Source organism: Ochotona curzoniae, unplaced genomic scaffold (assembly GCF_017591425.1).
Source record: "Ochotona curzoniae isolate NIBS_2020 unplaced genomic scaffold, NIBS_Ocur_1.0 scaffold_4937, whole genome shotgun sequence".
Lineage (NCBI taxonomy): Eukaryota > Metazoa > Chordata > Mammalia > Lagomorpha > Ochotonidae > Ochotona > Ochotona curzoniae.
The window spans coordinates 4,774,464-4,798,523 of record NW_024467126.1 but is presented as its reverse complement, the minus strand read 5'-3'; the positions used below and the strand labels follow the sequence as shown (position 1 = coordinate 4,798,523).

At 61.4% G+C, this 24,060-nt stretch overlaps 1 protein-coding gene across 1 annotated transcript in view; it reads right to left on the bottom strand.

Annotated features, from left to right (window-relative positions):
- Nucleotides 1-22,562, bottom strand: part of MUC5AC (mucin 5AC, oligomeric mucus/gel-forming) — a 28,739-nt gene extending 6,177 nt beyond the window's left edge. The window contains exons 1-32 of the mRNA XM_040970818.1: nt 22,490-22,562; nt 20,813-20,887; nt 20,123-20,182; nt 19,651-19,912; nt 19,291-19,405; nt 18,913-19,003; nt 18,104-18,213; nt 17,801-18,014; nt 17,592-17,717; nt 17,350-17,467; nt 17,098-17,236; nt 16,327-16,437; nt 16,071-16,140; nt 15,853-15,990; nt 15,594-15,758; nt 15,244-15,338; nt 14,832-14,958; nt 14,428-14,683; nt 14,295-14,347; nt 13,866-13,966; nt 13,562-13,713; nt 13,308-13,446; nt 13,111-13,224; nt 12,843-13,022; nt 11,878-12,117; nt 11,429-11,585; nt 11,069-11,197; nt 10,815-10,977; nt 10,406-10,449; nt 10,123-10,311; nt 8,641-9,694; nt 92-7,242 (exon numbers count right to left, since the gene is read on the bottom strand). Coding sequence (XP_040826752.1) covers nt 92-7,242; nt 8,641-9,694; nt 10,123-10,311; nt 10,406-10,449; nt 10,815-10,977; nt 11,069-11,197; nt 11,429-11,585; nt 11,878-12,117; nt 12,843-13,022; nt 13,111-13,224; nt 13,308-13,446; nt 13,562-13,713; nt 13,866-13,966; nt 14,295-14,347; nt 14,428-14,683; nt 14,832-14,958; nt 15,244-15,338; nt 15,594-15,758; nt 15,853-15,990; nt 16,071-16,140; nt 16,327-16,437; nt 17,098-17,236; nt 17,350-17,467; nt 17,592-17,717; nt 17,801-18,014; nt 18,104-18,213; nt 18,913-19,003; nt 19,291-19,405; nt 19,651-19,912; nt 20,123-20,182; nt 20,813-20,887; nt 22,490-22,562 — 12,211 coding nt within the window. The remainder of the gene's footprint in view (nt 1-91; nt 7,243-8,640; nt 9,695-10,122; nt 10,312-10,405; nt 10,450-10,814; nt 10,978-11,068; nt 11,198-11,428; nt 11,586-11,877; nt 12,118-12,842; nt 13,023-13,110; nt 13,225-13,307; nt 13,447-13,561; nt 13,714-13,865; nt 13,967-14,294; nt 14,348-14,427; nt 14,684-14,831; nt 14,959-15,243; nt 15,339-15,593; nt 15,759-15,852; nt 15,991-16,070; nt 16,141-16,326; nt 16,438-17,097; nt 17,237-17,349; nt 17,468-17,591; nt 17,718-17,800; nt 18,015-18,103; nt 18,214-18,912; nt 19,004-19,290; nt 19,406-19,650; nt 19,913-20,122; nt 20,183-20,812; nt 20,888-22,489) is intronic.
- Nucleotides 22,563-24,060: the final 1,498 nt, after the last annotated feature.

The window sequence follows — 24,060 nt, the reverse complement described above, 5'->3', positions numbered from 1 at the left end:
AAGGATGCAACACGTGATTTCATCTCCAGAATCCACTGGGACAGGTGGAGGAAGGCTCTATGGGCAAGAGCAAAGCACAGGGCGCACTGACCTGCAGGGTACAGATGCTCGGAAACCCGGCAGAAGCAACGAGGGCCAGACCCTGGGGTAGAAGAAGTCCAAGGGGTTGGAGAAAATGAAACAGCCGGTGTCTCCGAAGGGCAGTCCTGGGGTGTCTCGCAGCACAGCACACGCACTTCATAGTTGAGACACATGCCACCAGCTCCTTCCTGGTCACGGTTGTGGCACACCAGGCCCACATCTGGGTCACAGCGCACCACCTGACCGAGCTGTCGAATGCTCACATTATGGTAGCCCTCAGCCCTGCATTCCAGCTGCACGATGTAATCTGGGTGTTGGCAGATCTTCTCACCGTGGCTGAGGATGTTGTCATAGGTCTCTCTGTCACCTCCGTGGCTACCTGGGGTCGGGAAGTCCACATCAAACCATTTGGTCCATGAGCACTGTGGCTGGCACTTAGAGCTCGTGGTTTGGGAGTGAGTGGATAAGGATGTAGCGGCATGGGTTGAGCTGGTTACAGGAACAGGCGTTGAGGTGGTTCCTGCTGTGGAGGTATGGGTGGTCCTAGACGCTGAGGTTGTCTCTGTGTGGGACACGCTGGTTGTTTTTGCTGTCCCTGTTGAGGTCGTGGTGGTTCCTGATGTGGAGGTGTGCGTGGTCCTAGACGCAGAGGTTGTTTCTCTGGGGGTCACAGAGGTTGATCTAGCTGTCCCAGTAGAGGTTGTGGTGGTTCCTGATGTGGAGGTGTGTGTGGTTCTATGGTCATAGGTTGTTTCTGTGTGGGACACCGTGGTTGAACTCGTTGTTTCTGTCGAGGTTATGGTAGTTCCTGATGTTGAGGGGTGGGTTGTCTTAGGTGCTGAGGTTGTCTCTGTGTGGGACACGGAGGTTGTTCCTGTTGTTGCTGTAGAAGCTGTAGTGGTTCCTGAAGTGGAGGTGTGTGTAGTCCTCGGCACAGTGGTTGTTCCTGTCTGGGTCCTGGAAGTTGGTCTTGCTGTCCCTGTTGAGGTCTTACTGGTTCCTGACGTGTGGAAGGTACTAGGCTTTGATGTTGTTTCTGTGTGGGACACGGAGGCAGTGGTAGAGGCATGGCTTGAGCTGGTTACAGGAACAGACGTCGTGGTAGTTCCTGCTGTGGAGGTATGGGTAGTCCTAGGCGCTGAGGTTGTCTCTGTGTGGGACACGCTGGTTGTTTTTGCTGTCCCTGTTGAGGTTGTGGTGGTTCCTGTTGTGGAGGTGTGCGTGGTCCTAGGCACAGAGGTTGTTCCTGTCTGGGTCACGGAAGTTGGTCTTACTTTCCCTGTTGAGGTCATGGCAGTTCCTGACGTGGTGGTGTGGAAGGTACTAGGCTTGGATGTTGGTTGTGTGTGGGACACGGAGGGTGATGTGCCTGTCCCCACAGATGAGGTGCGTTGGGTGGTGCTGGTGGTAGTCAGCTCTGGGATGGTGGCAGTAGGGCAGTCCTGAGGCATCTCGCAGCACAGCACACGCACTTCATAGTTGAGACACATGCCACCAGCTCCTTCCTGGTCACGGTTGTGGCACACCAGGCCCACATCTGGGTCACAGCGCACCACCTGGCCCAGGCGCTCAATGCTCACATCATGGTAGCTCTCGGCCCTGCACTCGACCGACCGGATGTCCTCTGGGTGTTGGCAGATCTTCTCACCGTGGCTGAGGATGTTGTCATAGGTCTCTCTGTCACCTCCGTGGCTACCTGGGGTCGGGAAGTCCACATCAAACCATTTGGTCCATGAGCACTGTGGCTGGCACTTAGAGCTCGTGGTTTGGGAGTGAGTGGATAAGGATGTAGCGGCATGGGTTGAGCTGGTTACAGGAACAGGCGTTGAGGTGGTTCCTGCTGTGGAGGTATGGGTGGTCCTAGACGCTGAGGTTGTCTCTGTGTGGGACACGCTGGTTGTTTTTGCTGTCCCTGTTGAGGTCGTGGTGGTTCCTGATGTGGAGGTGTGCGTGGTCCTAGACGCAGAGGTTGTTTCTCTGGGGGTCACAGAGGTTGATCTAGCTGTCCCAGTAGAGGTTGTGGTGGTTCCTGATGTGGAGGTGTGTGTGGTTCTATGGTCATAGGTTGTTTCTGTGTGGGACACCGTGGTTGAACTCGTTGTTTCTGTCGAGGTTATGGTAGTTCCTGATGTTGAGGGGTGGGTTGTCTTAGGTGCTGAGGTTGTCTCTGTGTGGGACACGGAGGTTGTTCCTGTTGTTGCTGTAGAAGCTGTAGTGGTTCCTGAAGTGGAGGTGTGTGTAGTCCTCGGCACAGTGGTTGTTCCTGTCTGGGTCCTGGAAGTTGGTCTTGCTGTCCCTGTTGAGGTCTTACTGGTTCCTGACGTGTGGAAGGTACTAGGCTTTGATGTTGTTTCTGTGTGGGACACGGAGGCAGTGGTAGAGGCATGGCTTGAGCTGGTTACAGGAACAGACGTCGTGGTAGTTCCTGCTGTGGAGGTATGGGTAGTCCTAGGCGCTGAGGTTGTCTCTGTGTGGGACACGCTGGTTGTTTTTGCTGTCCCTGTTGAGGTTGTGGTGGTTCCTGTTGTGGAGGTGTGCGTGGTCCTAGGCACAGAGGTTGTTCCTGTCTGGGTCACGGAAGTTGGTCTTACTTTCCCTGTTGAGGTCATGGCAGTTCCTGACGTGGTGGTGTGGAAGGTACTAGGCTTGGATGTTGGTTGTGTGTGGGACACGGAGGGTGATGTGCCTGTCCCCACAGATGAGGTGCGTTGGGTGGTGCTGGTGGTAGTCAGCTCTGGGATGGTGGCAGTAGGGCAGTCCTGAGGCATCTCGCAGCACAGCACACGCACTTCATAGTTGAGACACATGCCACCAGCTCCTTCCTGGTCACGGTTGTGGCACACCAGGCCCACATCTGGGTCACAGCGCACCACCTGGCCCAGGCGCTCAATGCTCACATCATGGTAGCTCTCGGCCCTGCACTCGACCGACCGGATGTCCTCTGGGTGTTGGCAGATCTTCTCACCGTGGCTGAGGATGTTGTCATAGGTCTCTCTGTCACCTCCGTGGCTACCTGGGGTCGGGAAGTCCACATCAAACCATTTGGTCCATGAGCACTGTGGCTGGCACTTAGAGCTCGTGGTTTGGGAGTGAGTGGATAAGGATGTAGCGGCATGGGTTGAGCTGGTTACAGGAACAGGCGTTGAGGTGGTTCCTGCTGTGGAGGTATGGGTGGTCCTAGACGCTGAGGTTGTCTCTGTGTGGGACACGCTGGTTGTTTTTGCTGTCCCTGTTGAGGTCGTGGTGGTTCCTGATGTGGAGGTGTGCGTGGTCCTAGACGCAGAGGTTGTTTCTCTGGGGGTCACAGAGGTTGATCTAGCTGTCCCAGTAGAGGTTGTGGTGGTTCCTGATGTGGAGGTGTGTGTGGTTCTATGGTCATAGGTTGTTTCTGTGTGGGACACCGTGGTTGAACTCGTTGTTTCTGTCGAGGTTATGGTAGTTCCTGATGTTGAGGGGTGGGTTGTCTTAGGTGCTGAGGTTGTCTCTGTGTGGGACACGGAGGTTGTTCCTGTTGTTGCTGTAGAAGCTGTAGTGGTTCCTGAAGTGGAGGTGTGTGTAGTCCTCGGCACAGTGGTTGTTCCTGTCTGGGTCCTGGAAGTTGGTCTTGCTGTCCCTGTTGAGGTCTTACTGGTTCCTGACGTGTGGAAGGTACTAGGCTTTGATGTTGTTTCTGTGTGGGACACGGAGGCAGTGGTAGAGGCATGGCTTGAGCTGGTTACAGGAACAGACGTCGTGGTAGTTCCTGCTGTGGAGGTATGGGTAGTCCTAGGCGCTGAGGTTGTCTCTGTGTGGGACACGCTGGTTGTTTCTGCTGTCCCTGTTGAGGTTGTGGTGGTTCCTGTTGTGGAGGTGTGCGTGGTCCTAGGCACAGAGGTTGTTCCTGTCTGGGTCACGGAAGTTGGTCTTACTTTCCCTGTTGAGGTCATGGCAGTTCCTGACGTGGTGGTGTGGAAGGTACTAGGCTTGGATGTTGGTTGTGTGTGGGACACGGAGGGTGATGTGCCTGTCCCCACAGATGAGGTGCGTTGGGTGGTGCTGGTGGTAGTCAGCTCTGGGATGGTGGCAGTAGGGCAGTCCTGAGGCATCTCGCAGCACAGCACACGCACTTCATAGTTGAGACACATGCCACCAGCTCCTTCCTGGTCACGGTTGTGGCACACCAGGCCCACATCTGGGTCACAGCGCACCACCTGGCCCAGGCGCTCAATGCTCACATCATGGTAGCTCTCGGCCCTGCACTCGACCGACCGGATGTCCTCTGGGTGTTGGCAGATCTTCTCACCGTGGCTGAGGATGTTGTCATAGGTCTCTCTGTCACCTCCGTGGCTACCTGGGGTCGGGAAGTCCACATCAAACCATTTGGTCCATGAGCACTGTGGCTGGCACTTAGAGCTCGTGGTTTGGGAGTGAGTGGATAAGGATGTAGCGGCATGGGTTGAGCTGGTTACAGGAACAGGCGTTGAGGTGGTTCCTGCTGTGGAGGTATGGGTGGTCCTAGACGCTGAGGTTGTCTCTGTGTGGGACAAGCTGGTTGTTTTTGCTGTCCCTGTTGAGGTCGTGGTGGTTCCTGATGTGGAGGTGTGCGTGGTCCTAGACGCAGAGGTTGTTTCTCTGGGGGTCACAGAGGTTGATCTAGCTGTCCCAGTAGAGGTTGTGGTGGTTCCTGATGTGGAGGTGTGTGTGGTTCTATGGTCATAGGTTGTTTCTGTGTGGGACACCGTGGTTGAACTCGTTGTTTCTGTCGAGGTTATGGTAGTTCCTGATGTTGAGGGGTGGGTTGTCTTAGGTGCTGAGGTTGTCTCTGTGTGGGACACGGAGGTTGTTCCTGTTGTTGCTGTAGAAGCTGTAGTGGTTCCTGAAGTGGAGGTGTGTGTAGTCCTCGGCACAGTGGTTGTTCCTGTCTGGGTCCTGGAAGTTGGTCTTGCTGTCCCTGTTGAGGTCTTACTGGTTCCTGACGTGTGGAAGGTACTAGGCTTTGATGTTGTTTCTGTGTGGGACACGGAGGCAGTGGTAGAGGCATGGCTTGAGCTGGTTACAGGAACAGACGTCGTGGTAGTTCCTGCTGTGGAGGTATGGGTAGTCCTAGGCGCTGAGGTTGTCTCTGTGTGGGACACGCTGGTTGTTTCTGCTGTCCCTGTTGAGGTTGTGGTGGTTCCTGTTGTGGAGGTGTGCGTGGTCCTAGGCACAGAGGTTGTTCCTGTCTGGGTCACGGAAGTTGGTCTTACTTTCCCTGTTGAGGTCATGGCAGTTCCTGACGTGGTGGTGTGGAAGGTACTAGGCTTGGATGTTGGTTGTGTGTGGGACACGGAGGGTGATGTGCCTGTCCCCACAGATGAGGTGCGTTGGGTGGTGCTGGTGGTAGTCAGCTCTGGGATGGTGGCAGTAGGGCAGTCCTGAGGCATCTCGCAGCACAGCACACGCACTTCATAGTTGAGACACATGCCACCAGCTCCTTCCTGGTCACGGTTGTGGCACACCAGGCCCACATCTGGGTCACAGCGCACCACCTGGCCCAGGCGCTCAATGCTCACATCATGGTAGCTCTCGGCCCTGCACTCGACCGACCGGATGTCCTCTGGGTGTTGGCAGATCTTCTCACCGTGGCTGAGGATGTTGTCATAGGTCTCTCTGTCACCTCCGTGGCTACCTGGGGTCGGGAAGTCCACATCAAACCATTTGGTCCATGAGCACTGTGGCTGGCACTTAGAGCTCGTGGTTTGGGAGTGAGTGGATAAGGATGTAGCGGCATGGGTTGAGCTGGTTACAGGAACAGGCGTTGAGGTGGTTCCTGCTGTGGAGGTATGGGTGGTCCTAGACGCTGAGGTTGTCTCTGTGTGGGACACGCTGGTTGTTTTTGCTGTCCCTGTTGAGGTCGTGGTGGTTCCTGATGTGGAGGTGTGCGTGGTCCTAGACGCAGAGGTTGTTTCTCTGGGGGTCACAGAGGTTGATCTAGCTGTCCCAGTAGAGGTTGTGGTGGTTCCTGATGTGGAGGTGTGTGTGGTTCTATGGTCATAGGTTGTTTCTGTGTGGGACACCGTGGTTGAACTCGTTGTTTCTGTCGAGGTTATGGTAGTTCCTGATGTTGAGGGGTGGGTTGTCTTAGGTGCTGAGGTTGTCTCTGTGTGGGACACGGAGGTTGTTCCTGTTGTTGCTGTAGAAGCTGTAGTGGTTCCTGAAGTGGAGGTGTGTGTAGTCCTCGGCACAGTGGTTGTTCCTGTCTGGGTCCTGGAAGTTGGTCTTGCTGTCCCTGTTGAGGTCTTACTGGTTCCTGACGTGTGGAAGGTACTAGGCTTTGATGTTGTTTCTGTGTGGGACACGGAGGCAGTGGTAGAGGCATGGCTTGAGCTGGTTACAGGAACAGACGTCGTGGTAGTTCCTGCTGTGGAGGTATGGGTAGTCCTAGGCGCTGAGGTTGTCTCTGTGTGGGACACGCTGGTTGTTTTTGCTGTCCCTGTTGAGGTTGTGGTGGTTCCTGTTGTGGAGGTGTGCGTGGTCCTAGGCACAGAGGTTGTTCCTGTCTGGGTCACGGAAGTTGGTCTTACTTTCCCTGTTGAGGTCATGGCAGTTCCTGACGTGGTGGTGTGGAAGGTACTAGGCTTGGATGTTGGTTGTGTGTGGGACACGGAGGGTGATGTGCCTGTCCCCACAGATGAGGTGCGTTGGGTGGTGCTGGTGGTAGTCAGCTCTGGGATGGTGGCAGTAGGGCAGTCCTGAGGCATCTCGCAGCACAGCACACGCACTTCATAGTTGAGACACATGCCACCAGCTCCTTCCTGGTCACGGTTGTGGCACACCAGGCCCACATCTGGGTCACAGCGCACCACCTGGCCCAGGCGCTCAATGCTCACATCATGGTAGCTCTCGGCCCTGCACTCGACCGACCGGATGTCCTCTGGGTGTTGGCAGATCTTCTCACCGTGGCTGAGGATGTTGTCATAGGTCTCTCTGTCACCTCCGTGGCTACCTGGGGTCGGGAAGTCCACATCAAACCATTTGGTCCATGAGCACTGTGGCTGGCACTTAGAGCTCATGGTTTGGGAGTGAGTGGATAAGGATGTAGCGGCATGGGTTGAGCTGGTTACAGGAACAGGCGTTGAGGTGGTTCCTGCTGTGGAGGTATGGGTGGTCCTAGACGCTGAGGTTGTCTCTGTGTGGGACACGCTGGTTGTTTTTGCTGTCCCTGTTGAGGTCGTGGTGGTTCCTGATGTGGAGGTGTGCGTGGTCCTAGACGCAGAGGTTGTTTCTCTGGGGGTCACAGAGGTTGATCTAGCTGTCCCAGTAGAGGTTGTGGTGGTTCCTGATGTGGAGGTGTGTGTGGTTCTATGGTCATAGGTTGTTTCTGTGTGGGACACCGTGGTTGAACTCGTTGTTTCTGTCGAGGTTATGGTAGTTCCTGATGTTGAGGGGTGGGTTGTCTTAGGTGCTGAGGTTGTCTCTGTGTGGGACACGGAGGTTGTTCCTGTTGTTGCTGTAGAAGCTGTAGTGGTTCCTGAAGTGGAGGTGTGTGTAGTCCTCGGCACAGTGGTTGTTCCTGTCTGGGTCCTGGAAGTTGGTCTTGCTGTCCCTGTTGAGGTCTTACTGGTTCCTGACGTGTGGAAGGTACTAGGCTTTGATGTTGTTTCTGTGTGGGACACGGAGGCAGTGGTAGAGGCATGGCTTGAGCTGGTTACAGGAACAGACGTCGTGGTAGTTCCTGCTGTGGAGGTATGGGTAGTCCTAGGCGCTGAGGTTGTCTCTGTGTGGGACACGCTGGTTGTTTTTGCTGTCCCTGTTGAGGTCGTGGTGGTTCCTGATGTGGAGGTGTGTGTTGTCCTAGACGCAGAGGTTGTTTCTCTGGGGGTCACAGAGGTTGATCTAGCTGTCCCAGTAGAGGTTGTGGTGGTTCCTGATGTGGAGGTGTGTGTGGTTCTATGGTCATAGGTTGTTTCTGTGTGGGACACCGTGGTTGAACTCGTTGTTTCTGTCGAGGTTATGGTAGTTCCTGATGTTGAGGGGTGGGTTGTCTTAGGTGCTGAGGTTGTCTCTGTGTGGGACACGCTGGTTGTTTTTGCTGTCCCTGTTGATGTCGTGGTGGTTCCTGAAGTGGAGGTGTGTGTAGTCTTCGGCACAGATGTTGTCTCAGTGTGGGCCACAGTGGTTGAACTCGTCCCTGTGGAGGTTGTTGTGGTTCCTGATGTGGAGGTATGTGTGGTCCTCGGCACAGAGGTGGTGTCTGTGTGGGTCACGGTAGTTGATCTTGCTGTCTCTGTAGATCTTGTGTTCGTTCCTGATGTGGAGGTTTGGGTTGTCCTCAGTGCTGAGGTTGTCTCTGTGTGGGACACGGTGGTTGTTCCTGTAGTTGCTGTAGAAGCTGTAGTGGTTCCTGATGTGGAGGTGTGTGTGGTCCTCGGCTCAGAGGTTGTTTCTCTGTGGCTCGTGGAAGTTGACCTGGTGGTCCCTGTAGAGTTGGTTCTGCTTCTTGGTGTGGTGGTGTCTGTAGGCATGAGTGTCTTGGCTGTGGTGATTCTGGTTGTTGTCCCACTGTGTGTCGTGTTGTGCCTCCAGTTCGTGGTCCCCAGCTGCTGTGTGGTTGAGGGCACGCCTCTGGTCCTGGGTGTGGGTGTTGCCGTGCTGCCCTCGGTCCCCGTGTGAACTGTGGTTTCTCCCCGGCAGTCATCCACTATGTCACAGCACTGAATCCGGATCTCGTAGTTGTAGCAGATGGGCGGCAGTTGGTCCTTGTTCAGGCAGAGGAGCCCTGTTTCTCTGTTGCAGGTCACCACCTGCTCCAGTTCCTCCAGGGGTGTGTTGGGGAAGAACTTAGCCCTGCACTGCACGTTCGACGGCGTTTTGCAAAACTTGTAACCCTTGGCCCTCAGGTTCTGAAAAGTGTCGAAGTCTCCGCCATTTTCACCGTACTCTGGGTAGCTGCCATCAATCCACTGTGTCCAGTTGCAGATCTCTCGCACGCAGGACACTCGGCTGGGCTCAGAAGGGGTTGGCTCGTGGGTGCCTGCTGAGGTCTCTTGGGTGTGGCTGGTCGCAGAGGAGGTTGTCCGGGCTGTGCTTTTCCCCGGCCTCGGGCTGAGCGTGTGAGTGGTGATTGGCAATGTTGTGGTGCTAGCCGCGCCAACTGTGGCTCTCCTTGTTGTGATTCCAGTGGGAATAGAACTGGCCGTCTGGGCTGTGCTGGAGGTGGTGGGGTGCGTGGGCTCCTTGCAGTCCCGTGGGGAGCAGCACTGCACCCTGATCTGGTAGTTGCGGCACTGGCCAGACGCTTGCTCCCTGTTGTGGCAGGTCAGCCCGACATCTGGGCTGCACTGCACGCGCTGGCCCAGCACGGACAGAGGCGTGCCAGGTGCGTCCTCGGCCCGGCACTCCACCTCCCTCGGTGTCTGGCAAATGCGGTAGCCGTGGGCACGCAGGTTGTCCAGCGTGTCATAATCACCGCTGTCATTGCCCTGTCCGGGTTGGCTGATGTCCAACCAGGGGGACCACAGGCACTGCTCCCCGCAGTCCGTGAGGGCGGTCACGGGGACAGTCGTAGGCGCCGTCCTGGGAGACTTGCTCATGGTGGTAGACACAGGGCTGCTTGGGGTGTGTCTGGTGCTGAGGACAGGAGTGGAGCTCACCACTGCAGGGAGAAGAGGAGGCAGAGAGACTGAGCACCAGACGGTGCTGAGCTCCTCCGCTGGCCACTCCTGTGTCCTGGGCCTGAACCTTGCCGGCTGCCCTGTGGGCCGAACTGTCCCAACTCCCACACGAGCCATGTTCATAGTTGAAAGCCCTAAGACACCCCGCAGACGAGGTCAAGGTCTCTAGGACACCTCTACGGCACCCTGACGGCCTGCCAAGTTCCTCTGGGGCCTGCTGGCACTGCCAGAGCTACCCGGCTGAGGCTAGGCCCAGCTGTTGCTGAGTGCAGGATGGTGGGCACCATCTGACACCAAGCCGTGCCTGTGTCAAGTTCCGGGTCCCAGAGCCAGGAGCAGTGCCCGGTGTAGGACGGAGCTGTGGCCAGCAGAAGCAGTGCAGAGCCTGGCCTTGTCCTGCTTGTCTTACCAGGCGGAGCCGTGGAGAAGGAGAAGGGGGTCGAGGACGCGGCAGTGGTGGGGCTGCAGGCAGAGGTGGTCCTGTGGATGGTGCCGTTGACCTCGCAGCGGGCCGTTATGCAGCCGCCCATGCCATCGGTCGTGTCATAGATGATGCTCCCTGGCTGGTACTGCTGGCCACTGTAGGTGCAGACGCAGGCTACGGGGACACGGGGGCGGCCCATCGGGCGTGGGTGGGTGGCAGACACGGGGACCCCTGCTCCCCTCTGAGCCCAGGAGGTGATGCTGCTTACCCTTGCTGTCGTAGGAGCAGCTCACGCCGTTCTCGGTGCAGACACTGGGCAGAGAAGGGAGAGGTGTGTGGGAGGCATGCGGGCTCCCAAGGGCCACTGGCCCACACTCACACACTCACATGCTCATGGACCCCAAACACCATGAATGGTGGAGGTGAGAGCTCAAGTGCTGCCGCTTTGCCCCATGTGGGGACTCTAGGGTTGTCCAGGCCTCTCTGCTGCCGCTGCCCACCTCTTCCAGGCTCCCCCACTAGGAAAAGGGGTGCTTCCCCAGGATTTCCAGGCACAGGCATTGCTGCTGCTTCCACAGGGACCCAGGCCAGTACAGCCTTCTGGCCCTTGCAGGCACAAGGCCACGGAGAATGGCCAGAGAGGCATCCGCCGCACCCTGGGCCATCCGTCCACTCACCAGGAGTGACAGTTCTCATCCGAGGGCACCGTTGCACCTGGCCGGTATGACTTCCCATGGACATGGCAGCGTGGTGCAGGGGGCTTGGGTGGGCACGTGGTCACACACTTCATCTCGTCCTCATCAAAGATGGGTGCCGTCGATGGGCACCTGGGGTAGCAGCCTGCAGGCCACAGCACACTGAGTTCCCACAGCCTGGCCACCTGGCTGCCTCGCCTAGGGTAGGGGAGCGTGCAGCCGAGGGCCCCACCCACCTTCCAGACCGGCCACGCTGCGCAGGCACTCTCCGTTGGGATTCTGGCACGTGCGCATGCAGGGCGCCCCGCATGGCTGGTAGTGCCACTCACAGTGGCCCTCGGGGTTGTAGAAGTCACAGAACAGTGCTGTGGGGGAGAAGGGGGTTCAGCCGCAGCAGCCGGGGATGGGACGTGCAGACAGGCACCTCACTCGGGGATCTCCAGCCCAGGCAGCGTCCAGCTTTGCACTCTGGAGCCTGGCATGGCTGCTAGGGCAAACCCGCACCCTCCCCGACTTCCCTTCGAGCACTCCCGCTCAGCAGTGCATCCCGCAGGCCTGTGCCAGCCTCGCCCCCTGTGCCCGCCCCAAGCACTCACGGCAGACGTCCGGGCTCCTCCAGGACACACACACGCCCACCTCATGGCAGGCCTGGGCGTAGGCGGCCACGGCGGTGCAGAAGCACTCACAGTCGCCCCCCGAGTCACAGGCGCAGGCGTCCTGCACGCAGGCCTCGTAGTACTCGCCAGGCTCCACCTGGGGCACAGGGAGTTGAGGTGACAACATCAGGCTGCTGTGTCCCGGGCCTGGCTCAGGAGAGTGAATGAGCAGCCCCCCACTGCCGCCCCAGTGGCTGTCAGGCTGGCTCAGCCTCTCCTGACACTGCTCCCGGCTGGCCTGGAGGCCCTGGCTGCCTGGGGCCAGCGTCTTCAGGGTGAGTGCCCTGGATCCACCTGTCTGACGGAACCCATGCCTGCTATCCTCGGCTGAAAGCTACCCACCATGCCCCAAGCCATCACCTAGTACTCCCGAGCCCCCAGGGTCGTACGTGGGCATGGCAGGAGGCGAAGGTGGCACTGTTGAGGATGCTACATTGCTTCTGAGCCCACGACTTGCGGTAGGGGTTGGCAGTGCAGGCGTCCCGGGGCGCCTGGGCGTCCGGGCAGGATGGTGAGAACTTCCAGCTGTTCCCGAACTCCAGGGCATCGCCCACCACGGACTGGCTCCGCGTGGTGAAGTCGTTGACGGCGTTGTCGTCAAAGTTCCCACACAGGCCGCAGACCCTGCCCTGAGAGGTGCAGAGACCATGGGCCTGGGGCCTTGGGGGCACAGGAGGGGCTGCAGACCCCAGCATGGGGGGGGTGGAGCACTGTCCCCCTGGCTTCCCCAGGATGAGCCCAGATAGTAGGAGGTGATGATGGAAGTCTTGTCCCCTGGCCGTGCCCGGCTGGTCGTGCCCTGCAGTGCTGCCTGCTCCCTCCCTCAGCCTCAACCTGGCATGGAGCCCAGGCCTCTGTGGGGTGAGGAGAGAGAGCACAGTGGGCAGACTGGAGTCAGTCTCCAGGAAACAGGGTGCTGGAGATGCCCATGTGAGTGGATCAGTGGACCCCGAGAAATGCCCAAGTCCCTGTGAGCAGGGCTGGACTTGGAAATGGGGTGACCAAGATTTGGGAGCCCTAAGTCCAGTGGCCTGGGCCTGTGGAAAGGTGGTGTGGACCCCCCCACACACACAGGGAGGAGGAGGCTGTGAGCTGAGGACAGACCACAGCTAGGGGGTCACAGAGAGCCCACAGAAAGCTGCCCAGCGCAGGGGTGATGCCCCGAGCCCTGTCTGCCCACTCTGGGGCCCGGAGGCCTTGTGCCCTCAAGAGAATCCGTGCCAGGACTGTGGCCCCAGCAATGGCCTCTCCCAGTTGCCCTCCCCGGGGCTCGGTCCCACACCTGCTCCCGCTGTCCACACTCCACTCACACCCCACGCTTCCTGTGAGGCAGTGGCCATGCCAGGGGCCTCACCTTGAACTCAGGGCTGAGTCGGAGGAACAGGGTGGTCTTTCTGTCCCACAGCAGCACCAGGCCGAGGTCCGTGTCTACCACCAGGAAGACGCCCTTCTGGCGGATGGTGTAGGGAGCCTCCTGCCCCTTGCCCTTCTCCTCCACTTCCACCTTCCCGTCACTCAGCTTCAGCTCGTAGCTCTGCATGGCAAGAGCGCCCCACAGATCAGCCGGCCTGCGGCCCTCACAGCACCTGTCCTGGTGCCCTGCCAGCTGCGCCCACACTCACCCCCAGGAAGATCTTGATGGCCTTGGAGCAGGTGGTCCCCGTGGTGCCACAGGGCACGTTCTCGGTGACGACACGGAAGGCATCTTGGGCGCTGCCGTTGCCCCCACACTGGTCCTGAGGGCACAAGGGGCTGTAGGGAGCTGGGGACCCCATGGCAGAGGAGTTGGCTGTGTGCTCCCAGAGGCCCCCATCCACACCTGCAACAGAGTGTACTGGCAGTCCCCGCTGAAGGTGTAGCGCCGCCCGTCGAAGGTCAGGTAGTGGCCGTCCCCGTAGACGGCACAGGTGGCCAGGCAGGGTTCATCCGAGCAGTGCCACTTCCTGTTCTCACATGTGCTGCGCGGAAAGCAGGAATCAGGCCAGCTGCCTCCTGGGGATCTCCATGGCTGGGGCTGCCCCAGTGCCCTCCCCCATGCCAGGCTTGTGGCCGGGGTGCCATGTGCCCGCATACCAGGTGTTGCAGCCTGTCCAGATGGTCTGTCCGGGCCTGTAGCTGGCCTCGTTGTGCACACAGGGACAGTCCTCCTCAGCAATGCAGCCACCAAGGCCGTCGGCCACCAGCCCCTCGGGGCACACACAGCCGGACACACACTGGGAGCTGTACTGCAGGGCCAGAGGGCATGGATCAGCGGACCCCTGCAGGACCTGTGGAGCCCTGGGACCAGCACGGGACCCTCGCACTGAAAGTCACCACATGCCCTGGGCAGGCCAGGATGGTGGGGGTCACGGGGACTTCGGGAGGGACGCGCACTCACACAGTCCATGTCCAGGGTGTGGCAGCTCTTCTGGCAGCCGGCCCCGGTGGCCCCGGACGTGGCGTTGCGGCAGTCGAAGAAGACCATGGGTGCATCACACACTGGCAGGAGAAGGGGGTGCTCAGGGGATCACAGCCCACCCACACCAGGCTCGCTGGGTGGGACCCGGCAGGGGCTGTGGCCAGGCCGTGCATGTCCCCACAGCCACAGCTACACCTCCCCAGGGCACCTGGAGGGTTCTCCACTCTGTGCATGTGTGTTGACATGGCTTATGAGTGTGACAATGCGTGCAACACGGTGTGTAAGTTTGTGTGGCACACAATGTGTGGAGGGCCACATCCCCCCGGGCTGAGCGCAGTGGGACCCGCACACACAGGGCAGGGAGAAGCCGATGAGCAGGCAGCAGGCTGTCCCTCCCTCAGTGCTCACCTGGGGCAGGGACCCGGCCGCCGATGCAGGTCAGCATCCCTTGTGTGCAGGTGCTGTGCGGAGAGAGCAGTCACGCCTCCCTTCGAGGCCTGGGAGCCCCCAGACCCGGCCCGCCTGCTCCCAGGGGACCTACCAGATGGCCCCGCCGTCATGCACAGACTCGCCGTTGGGGACCACAGAGCCACTGTGGTAGCAGGGACAGCTGCTGGCCTCCACGCACTTGCCCGCATCGTCCAGGAAGGTGCCCTCGGGGCAGGCGCAGCCGTCCACGGGCACGAAGTTAATGCCGCAGGTGAGGTCGGGCTCGCTGCGGCTGCGGCACGTGGGCTGGCAAGTGCTGATTTTGTAGTGGTAAACCATGGATTTGGGGCAGGCAGCCACATGCTTTGCTGCAGGGTGGGGGAGAGAGGGTGACCCTCAGGAGGCAGGGTGCAGAAGCCCAGGCCCTGCTGGGACCACGCCGGCCCCCTGCTGCTGGGCCTCCAGGCCTGGCAGGCAGAATGAGCCCCTGAGGGACCCGGGGTGGGGACCACTCACTGCAGACGCCGTCCCGCCAGTCGCGCAGCAGCACGCCCTTGGCGGCGCAGGCGTGCACGTAGGAGGCCAGCGCTGCACACATGCACTCCTCGCTCTTCTCACAGTTGCAGGTGTCAAACAGGCAGTTCTGGGGGCGGGGCCAGCGGGCATCAGGGGGCAGTCAGGCCCGGCCTATGTTCCCTCACTCTCTGTTGGACCATGGTCCTTTGTCTCTGCCCCTGCTGCCTGGTTACAGACCCCCAGACTTTCACCCTGTGCCTGGACACGCTCAGTGGGCATGTGACAAGTGGACGTGAGTGATAGAATGAATGCGTGGCTGAGGGAGTGGGGCTGGCACTGGGCCTGGTGGTCCCTGGGCCACGGCTCCCCCTTGCCCAGGGCCTTCCCCACCTCCCGGAGCAGCGGGCATTACCGAGTGGTAGGTGCTGGGGTTCACGGCAGTGTGGCACTCGGCAAAGGTGCCATTGGTGTCGGTCAGCCGCGAGCACCAGTGCTGGGCAAACTTCTCTGTGGGCAGAGGGGAGGCCGTCAGGCACACACATGTCACCGGCTGTGCCCAGGCTGGGGCTGGGGGCTCCTCCGTGCCGGCAGAGGCCACGTGGGTTCCTGGAGAGGCCCAGAGCGTGCACGGCCACCAGGGCTCCCTCCGGCCTCTCTCTGGAGCCGCAGTAAGGGGGCAGCTCCACACCCCACCCAGCTCTGGGCGCCCACAGCATTTCCTCCGGACTTGCCATGCTGAGTTGGGGGTAGGGGCTCACGTACCGTTCTCCACGCTGAGAGAACAGGGGTCCTCAAAGTGGCTCTTGACGTTGGGACAGGAGGCCTGCGTCTTGAAGGTGTTGACGAAGGCAGCTGCCGTGCCCTCCACCACGCCGCTCATGGTCCGGAAGTCGTCGGCCTGCACGCTGTTGAAGTTGCCGCAGAGGCCTGGTGTGGGGAGGGTGGCGTTGGTGTGGGGAGGGAGGTGCCAGGGCTCCTGCCAGCCAGGCTGGGCTCAGGCCCGGACAGAGCCCCCTCTTACCGCACGTCAGCCCTCGGAACTCGGGCTCCAGCTGCACAGACACCTGCATGGTGGGCACCAGCTGCACATTCAGCTGCAGGCCCAGGTTGGTGTGAGCGATGATGAAGAAGGTGGAGGGCCTGAAGATGGTGACATTGGCTGCGGACAGAGGACCGGGGCTTCAGCTGGGGGCAGGGCCGGGCACCAGGCAGCCCTGGTTGGGGTAGGGGGCGTCTCACCTGCAGAGACGGGCAGCTGGGTGTAGATCTGATTCACAAATACCTCCCCACTGGCCCTGATCACTACCACCTGTGGGCAGACAGCAGTCGGTTGGGGCAGGTCGTGGCCAACGTCCCCCAGCACCCCGCAAGGCTGTGGAGAGGGCCCTGCGCTCCATAGAGGCGGGCTTCGGCAGGGCCATCGGATGGGCGTGGAGGGCCTCGGGGTCTCTCAGAAAACCCCCACGCCCTGGACGCAGCCGGGGCGGACACTCACCGTGTGCCCCCCGCCCAAGCTCAGCGTCACACTCTTGAGGCAGGTCTCGCTGTCTGTCAGGCCACACTTGCGCAGCTCCGCCAACACACTGAAGGTACTGCTGTTACAGGACTGGGGATGCGACAGGTGGCTCACACTCAGCCTCAAGAGAGCCCTGTCCTGGCGCCCCACCTACCCACCCGGAGCCCCAAGAGGAGGGGCTCTCAGGACCATGCCCTGCAGGGACGGCCAGGCAGCCGCTGGGCGACACGGGTGGGGCAGAGCCGCCTGGGGCTGTGCCTACGCGGGGATGCAGAGTCCAGTGATGCTTGGGGAGGACATGACCATGTGTGACACCTCAGGGTGGACGCATATCATACTGCCAGGACGGACAGTGCCGGGAGGGACCCCCACTCCAACAGAGTGCCGGGAGGGACCCCCACACCAACAGAGTGCCAAGAGGGACCCCCACACCAACAGAGTGCCGGGAGGGACCCCCACACCAACAGAGTGCCAGGAGGGACCCCCACACCAACAGCCCCACCCCGACTCAGGCCATGGTTATAGGGAAACCCCAGGCTCTCAGTTTTGCTTGTTCCAGGACCTGGGACCCCTAAACGCTGTCTCAGAAGACAGGACCCGAGGGCGGAAGGATGGGGTGAAGGCCGGGGCAGTAGCCGGGTGATGTCCTAGAGTGTGGCTTGAACATGGGGGGGGCAGCAGTGACGAACCCGGGCTGGGGGAGGCTGGGCGTGCCCGCTGCATGTGTGCCCACTGCATGCGCGCCCTCACCTTGGCCAGCACATAGCTGCAGTCCCCATGCACTGTGTATTGCCGTTCATCGAATGTGGAGAAGTGGGCGCCTCCCATCACCGAACAGGTGCCGGGGCATGGCACGTCCTGACAGCTCCAGCGGCCTCCCATGCAGGTGCTAAAAGCAGTGGAGACGGAGACCCACTGCGTGCTGCTGCCCTGTGCCCAGCCCAGCCCGCTGGCCCCTGCCACACCGGCCTCAGCAGGCCACAGCCCCCCCAGGACCCCTACCACTCTCTGCAGTCCGTGGAGTAGTTGGCTCCGGGGGCGTAGGTAACCCCGTTGTAGGTGCATGAACACTGGGACACAGCGACACAGCCAGCCTGGCCAATGTCATCGAGCACCAGCCCTGTGGGGCGGGCAGGTGTGTGACAGGTGCCCACTGTGGAGGGGATGGCCCAGCACCCACAGGCTCCCCAGCCACCCAGTGCCTGGCACCTTGCGGGGCTAGGGGACAGCGACGTGTTCCTCACCCTCGGGGCAGAAGCAGCCGGCCACACAGTGGTCCTCGCAGACCTGGGAGCGCTCGGGATTGGAGCAGGTGTCGACACACGGCGAGCGGCACTCGTGGTGCTCCATGTTGTGGGGACATGTCCGAGCTGTGCGGGCAGTGGGACAGGTTAGGGCACACCAGGCAGGGTGGCACAGCCTGGCAGGGTGAAGGCCGGGTGGGGGCACTCACGGCAGAGGTCGGGGCCCCGCCAGTCCTGGGGCAGCCCCCCGGCGTGGGCACACTGGCGGGAGTACTCGGCCAGGGTTTGGCAGAGGCAGGGCTGGAGGTCCTTGCTGGCGCACAGGCACAGGTCCTGCTTGCAGGCCTCGACGTAGCTGCTCACGTTCACCAGCTCCGTGCAGCCCGAGAACAGCGGGCCGTTCAGCAGCTCCTCACAGACGCCCTGCGGCAAAACCAGGAGCGGCTGTGTCTGCCTCAGTGCCCCCTGCGTGGCCAGGCGGGGGCGCCGCACCCCTCTCACGCAGGACTCACTGGGCTCGTGGAGCAGTTCCTCCTGCCCTCAGGGGCAGGGTCCTGGCACTGCTCGGTGGGACCATCAAACTTCTGTAGGTTCCCGAACTCCATGGGGCTCAGCCTGGTATCTGCAGGGGCATAGCCGACTTGGCATGCAGCTATGCAGCAGGGTCCCAGGGGCCACCCGTCCCATCCACACTGCATGGGACACCCAGAGGGAAAGAACCTCAGGGAATCGGCACAGGGCTGGGAGCCCTGGGGTCGCAGGGCAGTGGCCCAGCACTAGCTGATGCTTGACCCCGGGGTCCTGGACTCGCAGGGAGCCACAGGGAGACCTGGCCAGACCTGGCTGGACAGCTGGTTCCCCACAGCTGTATATCCTGTGGCGGGCTTGTGGGGGGCTTCCGGGGCCCAGCAAAAGGAGGGCAGGGGCAGTGTCAGGGGCCAGGGGCCACGAGGAGAATAAGGGACCTGGTGGGTGCTTTGTTTCCTGTGCACAGCATGGCCATGGGTCAGGACTGTATGTGCGCCTTTGAGTGTGTGTGTGTGTGTATGCCATGTGTGAACAGGCCTGTGTGTGTGCCGGGTGTGGACAGGACTGTGTGTGTATGGGTGTGTGTCCCTGTGTGTGTGGGTGTGTGGACAGGACTGTGTGTGTGTGCTGGGTGTGGACAGGACTGTGTGGGTGGTGGGTGTGGACAGGACTGTGTGTGTGTGTGTGTGCTGGTGTGGACAGGCGTCTGTGCTGGGACTGTGTGTGCAGCATGAACCTGCAGCCGCCAGGAGGGGCGTGGACAGTGCTGCGGTGGCCGCCGGGCCCTGCTTACTGTGGGACAGGAACTCGCTGGCCGTGGGGTTGCCGTTGAAGTCTCCGCAGAGCCCACACGTCTTGTTGGCAAACTTGGAGTCCAGCTCCAGCTGCAACAGGAGGAGGCATCAGGCAATTGCTCCGTAGGGACGTCCAGGACCGAGACCCCCCAAAAGAGGCTTGGGGCTCACCAAGAAGACCCCCTCACCATAAGCCACACAGATCGACCATCTGGGGGTACAGGTTCACAGGGCTCTGCCGGGACCTTCATCCCCACTCCCTTGCCATGGGACCTGACCTCGCCTCTGCCCAGAACTTTCTCCTCCCTTTCTGGAGCGGCTGCAGGTGCACAGCACCCCTCGTCCCCCCCAACCAAGCCCCGTGGCCCCTCACATACCAGGAGGCTGCCATCCTGGCTCCACATGAAGACCAGGCCCAGCTTGGCCACCACCTTTAGGTAGTCATCACTGCGCTCTATGAAGACCCCGGACTGGCTGAATGGGAGCTGCACCCTGGGGAGACAGGCTGGGGCTCAGCGGCCAGTGGTGGGCAAAGAGAGGGTCCTTGGGCAGGCAGGGGACACAGGACCAAAAGCAGAAAGGGGATGGCGACCCTGGGGCCCCAGCGTCACTGAGGAACTGGGGAAGGGCCAGGACTCAGGGGGAGTCTGCCCATCGCACTGGGGATGCCCCCTGCCCTGCCCCACGCCCAGGAATCACTGCTTCCTCCCCTGGGGCCTCCGCAGGGACACACTCACGGGCGGCTGTTGACCAGGACAAAAGTGTTGGTCAGCTCGACCACCAGGCCCTGCAGCTTCATGGTGACCCTGCCTAGGGAGGCAGTGCCGTTCTGTAGGCCGCGGCGTAGCTGGATGTTGAAGTCCTCGTAGGCGTCGCCGCAGTGCGCAGAGAACACGTAGTTGCAGAGGCCGGGGAAGCGGAAGACGGCGCCGTCGAAGGTCTTGTAGTGGAAGTTGCCCCAGGTGCTGCACACACGGCCGTTGTGCTTGGGGTCCGGAGCTGCAGCGAAAGCCACCACGGCCGCTAGAGGCGCCCCTGCCCTGCCCACCCTGCAGCCTGTCCCTTCTGGGAGCTGGCAAGTGGGAGACACCCTCTCCATAGCTATGGGGTGCCCACCCAGCACTGAGACACCCCAGGGTCTTTACTGCAGGGCTGAAGAGCAAGGCCCCATTTCAGCTCCTTCTCTGGCTGGGCCTTGGGGTTCCTCACCTGGCACCACAGGAATGGTTCTTGGCGGGGAGGCCACGGTCGATGCCCGGAGGAGATCACCTGCAAAGACAAGGGCTCGTGGGATGCTCACGGCCATGGCAGATTGCGGGGACCCACCGCCACAGGAGGGTCTCAAGGCTGGGGCTCTGAGTGGACTCTGGTCTCCCTGGCCATGGGGTGCTCACAGGGGAAAGCAGAGAAGGGGCATGCCAGCTGCATGTTCCTGTTCCCCGAGGACCTTCCTCGTCCTCTGGCCCCCACCCCAGGGAGCCCCGGGGGCTGTCAGCTCTCCTGGGGCCCAGAATGTTCCATCTGACTCTGGGGCCTCCTTGAGAACTCCTGGATCAACACCCATGGCTTGGACCCATCTGGCCCTTTGCAGGAATGCAGCTGGAGGAACAGGCCTTGCCTTGAGGCCCCTGGAGTCCCTTGCTTTAGGGCCTCATGTGCTGGGGGGGTCCCCCCGTGCCCCCTGGGCCAGGCCCACTGAGGACAGAGCAGCCAGAGGCCAACCCAAGATGCAGGTTTCATTCATTGAGACGGGGGTTCAACAGGGAGGGACAGAGACAGGAACGACGTGGCGGGGCCTCTGGGGACGTGGGGACATGGCCAGAGAGGGGCAGTCGGGGGGGGGGGGGCCAGGATACAGCCACGTGTGGTGGCCAGGGGTGACAGAAGGCTGGCACTCACCTCTGGATGCCTGTGGGGTGGCAAGAAGGTCAGTGTAGGTGAAGCTGGGTTCCGAGGAGCCACTCTGGGCATAGCCTGTGGAGGAGGGGCCAGGCCTGAGGGGCAGCTGGGGGCAGGCGTGGTGTAGGCAGGCTGCCAGCTACCAGGGGCAGTACAGCAGAGGGAGAGCAGCACAGCTGGCCAGCAGTGCAGCTCGCTCTCTCTCTCTCTCTCTCTCTCTCTCTCTCTGCCCAGCTGGGGGCCAGGGGCTGTCAGCTGGGTCCCATAGAGCCCCCAACAAGGAGGGCACCCCCTTACCCTGACCCACATCTCCAGGGGCCACTCTGTCATTGCCGAGAAAGTGCCGTGGTCAGCCCAGTCTCCATGTTTGAGGTGTGAGGAAGTGAGCCACAGCCCAGCTCAGATAGAGAGACGGGACCTGACCCTGCAGGTCCCAGAGGCACAAGACCTGGGCACTGAAGGGAAGCCCATCAGAGTGTGGCCACGGGGCAGTGGGATGGGCTGTGTGGTTCCAAGGTCATGGTTGTAACAAATGTGCAGTGTTCAGGGGGCGGAATCCCCAGACCCAGTCCAGCGGGAGGGGTCCACCTCATGCCATGGGCCCTGGACCAGTCCAGCTTCCCAGCTCCTGCTTCTGTCACTGAGTCCCGGACCAGGCTGGGAGGAACCCCATCTCCCAGAGGGACAAGATCCTCCACCATCAGCCAACCCTGGAGCTCCAGGGACACAGGGGACAGAGTGGGAGTCCCTCACTGCCCCCCTCAGGCCCTGTGCCCCCTATGGGGCCGCCTTCCTCCTCCACTGGCCTGGGACATCCCACTAGCTTCACCCAGGGGGAACCCCAGTAATGCCCTGGTAGAGCCCAAGTAAGACCTGGGCAGCTATGACCCCATGCCTAAAGCAACCAGACACAGTCCGAGGGGCCTGCTGACAGGGAAGGATAGTGCTGGCCCAGCAGGTGCTGGCCCTGACCTGAGCTGGCCTCAGCTGTACTCTGAGCCACCTTGCCAACCCACCCAGGCCCAGTGGACAGGGCCCCGCAGCCTGCTCCTGGCTCAGGAGGTGAGGGCAGGCACTGAGCCCAGCAGGGCTTTGAGGGGAGACCCTAGAGGGTCCCCCAAGCAGACAGATGGGCGCAGAGATCTTGGCTCTGACTGGGAGTGAAGGGAGCAGAGGCAGGGGGCCTAGGCTGTGCTAGCCAGCACTGGGGCAACAGACCCTGGACTGGCCTGGTTGCTCCATGTCCCCTGGCAGGGACAAAGTGCCTATGCCTAGTACCTGCCCGCTCCCCATCCACCCCAGGCACAGGAGCTGCCCGTGGGCCTCATGCCCTCCCTACCATTTACCCAAGCTGGGCATGCATGGTAGGGCTAAAGTGCTGCTGGCCAGGCCAGGCGGCAGGCAAGGGTCCTGGCCAGGGGTCACCCACTGGTGGCCAAGGGCTGCAGGGTATGGCAGGGACCCGGGGACTCCAGGGAGCAACCAGGCCACAGTCCTTCCCCAGCCCGGAAGCAGAGGGCCAGGGGAAGGGGCTGAGGTTGGCAGCCCCTCATGGCCACATCGAGCTTGCCCAGTTCCCAGGCAAGCACCCTGCCCACTGCCCACTTGGGGGACTGGCCAGGGGCGCTGTGCCATGGCCAGCAGCGGCTTTGGAAGAACAGGCCTGTCCCATCTTACCTGTGTGCTGGGCACAGGCCAGGGCCAGAGCCAGGGCCCAGAGCGGGGCCACTTTCCTCCGGCCGACGGCCATGGCGTGGAGTGTGGGGAGAGGTCCCCAAGGCACAGGCTCTGAGGAGGGACCCGAGTCGGCAGCGGCCTTTTGTAGCCCCAGAGCTGGCTCTGGCCCCAGCAGCTTCACGTGGGTGGGCGGGGCGCACCCGCAGTTCCCCTCACCCGGGTAAACAGTGGGCGCTCACCTGGGGCTGGCCAGAGGCCAGTGGCGGGCAGGGGTGGGCGTGTCCGGAGGTGAGGCCTGGCTCCCCCTAGTCCAGGTCCACAAGCCTCTCCCCCCACATCCCCCTCCTGGGCCTTCCCTGGGTTCACTCTGGTGGCCACATCTGGGCCTTGGAGACGCCACAGCTCCGGGGGCTGTCCAGGGAGCCCCCAAGCAGACACCAAAGGGAGAGGCTGGGCTGGGCGGACCTTGGGTCAGGGAAGCTTCTGGTCCATTCCAAGCATTTGCTCCTTGCTCTGCTGGGCCAGCCACAGCTCCTCTGGTCCTTCAGGCCTTCCTTGCACACGCCTCGACTGGGTTCTGGTGCTCGGACATGTGAGGGAGGGGGCCGTGAGCAAATGAGTGAGTGGGTGAATGTTTTTAATGAATGACTGAGTGAGGAAATGGCTTTCATGAATGAATGAGTGAATTAAGGACTTGATGAGTGACAGGACGTGTGGGTGGCCAAGTGACCGCAGTGGAGCGGCAGAGCAGCGGTGCCACAGTGAGTCCCTGCCCCGCCACAGGCAGGCTCTTCAGACGCCCCAGTGCCCTGAGCAGAAGCCGAGCACAGACGCTGGTGGCCTCACGGGGCCCCGGTGTCCAGCACAGGAGCGGACGCTGAATCTCTGTGGAGGCTCTGGAGGGCTGTGCTGCCTCATGGCAAGCCCCGACAGGTGCTGGGAACCAGGGGGACGCCACAAGGGACCAAAACCAAGGCCAGTGTAGGCACGGGCCTGCCCTCCTCGTGTTCCAGAAAGGCAGTGGCCGTTCAGCCGGGGCCCACACCCTGACCCCTAGCCCAGCTGACTCACCAGTCTGGCCTAGAAGGGGGAGCATGCTGTGTGGCCAAGGCCACGGCCACGTCACCAGGCAGCCGACCGACTACTGCAGGCAGCCCCGGCCAGCTCCAGGCCACGGTCCCTCTCAGACACAGCCCCACGTGACACTGTCTGGGGTCACTATAAGATCTGAGCTGGGGGGAACTGGCACCCTGCATGGTGAATGCCCACCTAGACTAGGCTTCCCAACCCCCAGTTCCTAAACTGACTTGAACCAGCCAGGGCATCCGTGGTGTTGGCCTCCACTGCCCAGCCCCCACTCGGCACACAAGCCCACGTGTGGTCGTGACTGGGCCCACTGGCTCTGAGCTGCCCTCCCCACTGCAGGGGCCTCCTTGCATCCCACTGTTTGTGCACTCCCGGACTCGGGAGGCCCTCAAGTGGGCACGGCTGTGCATGGCCCGGGCCCCTGGCAAGCTGGGGGGGGGAGCACAGGGGCCTGGGGGAGGATGAGCAGGTGTACCCCCTGAGGC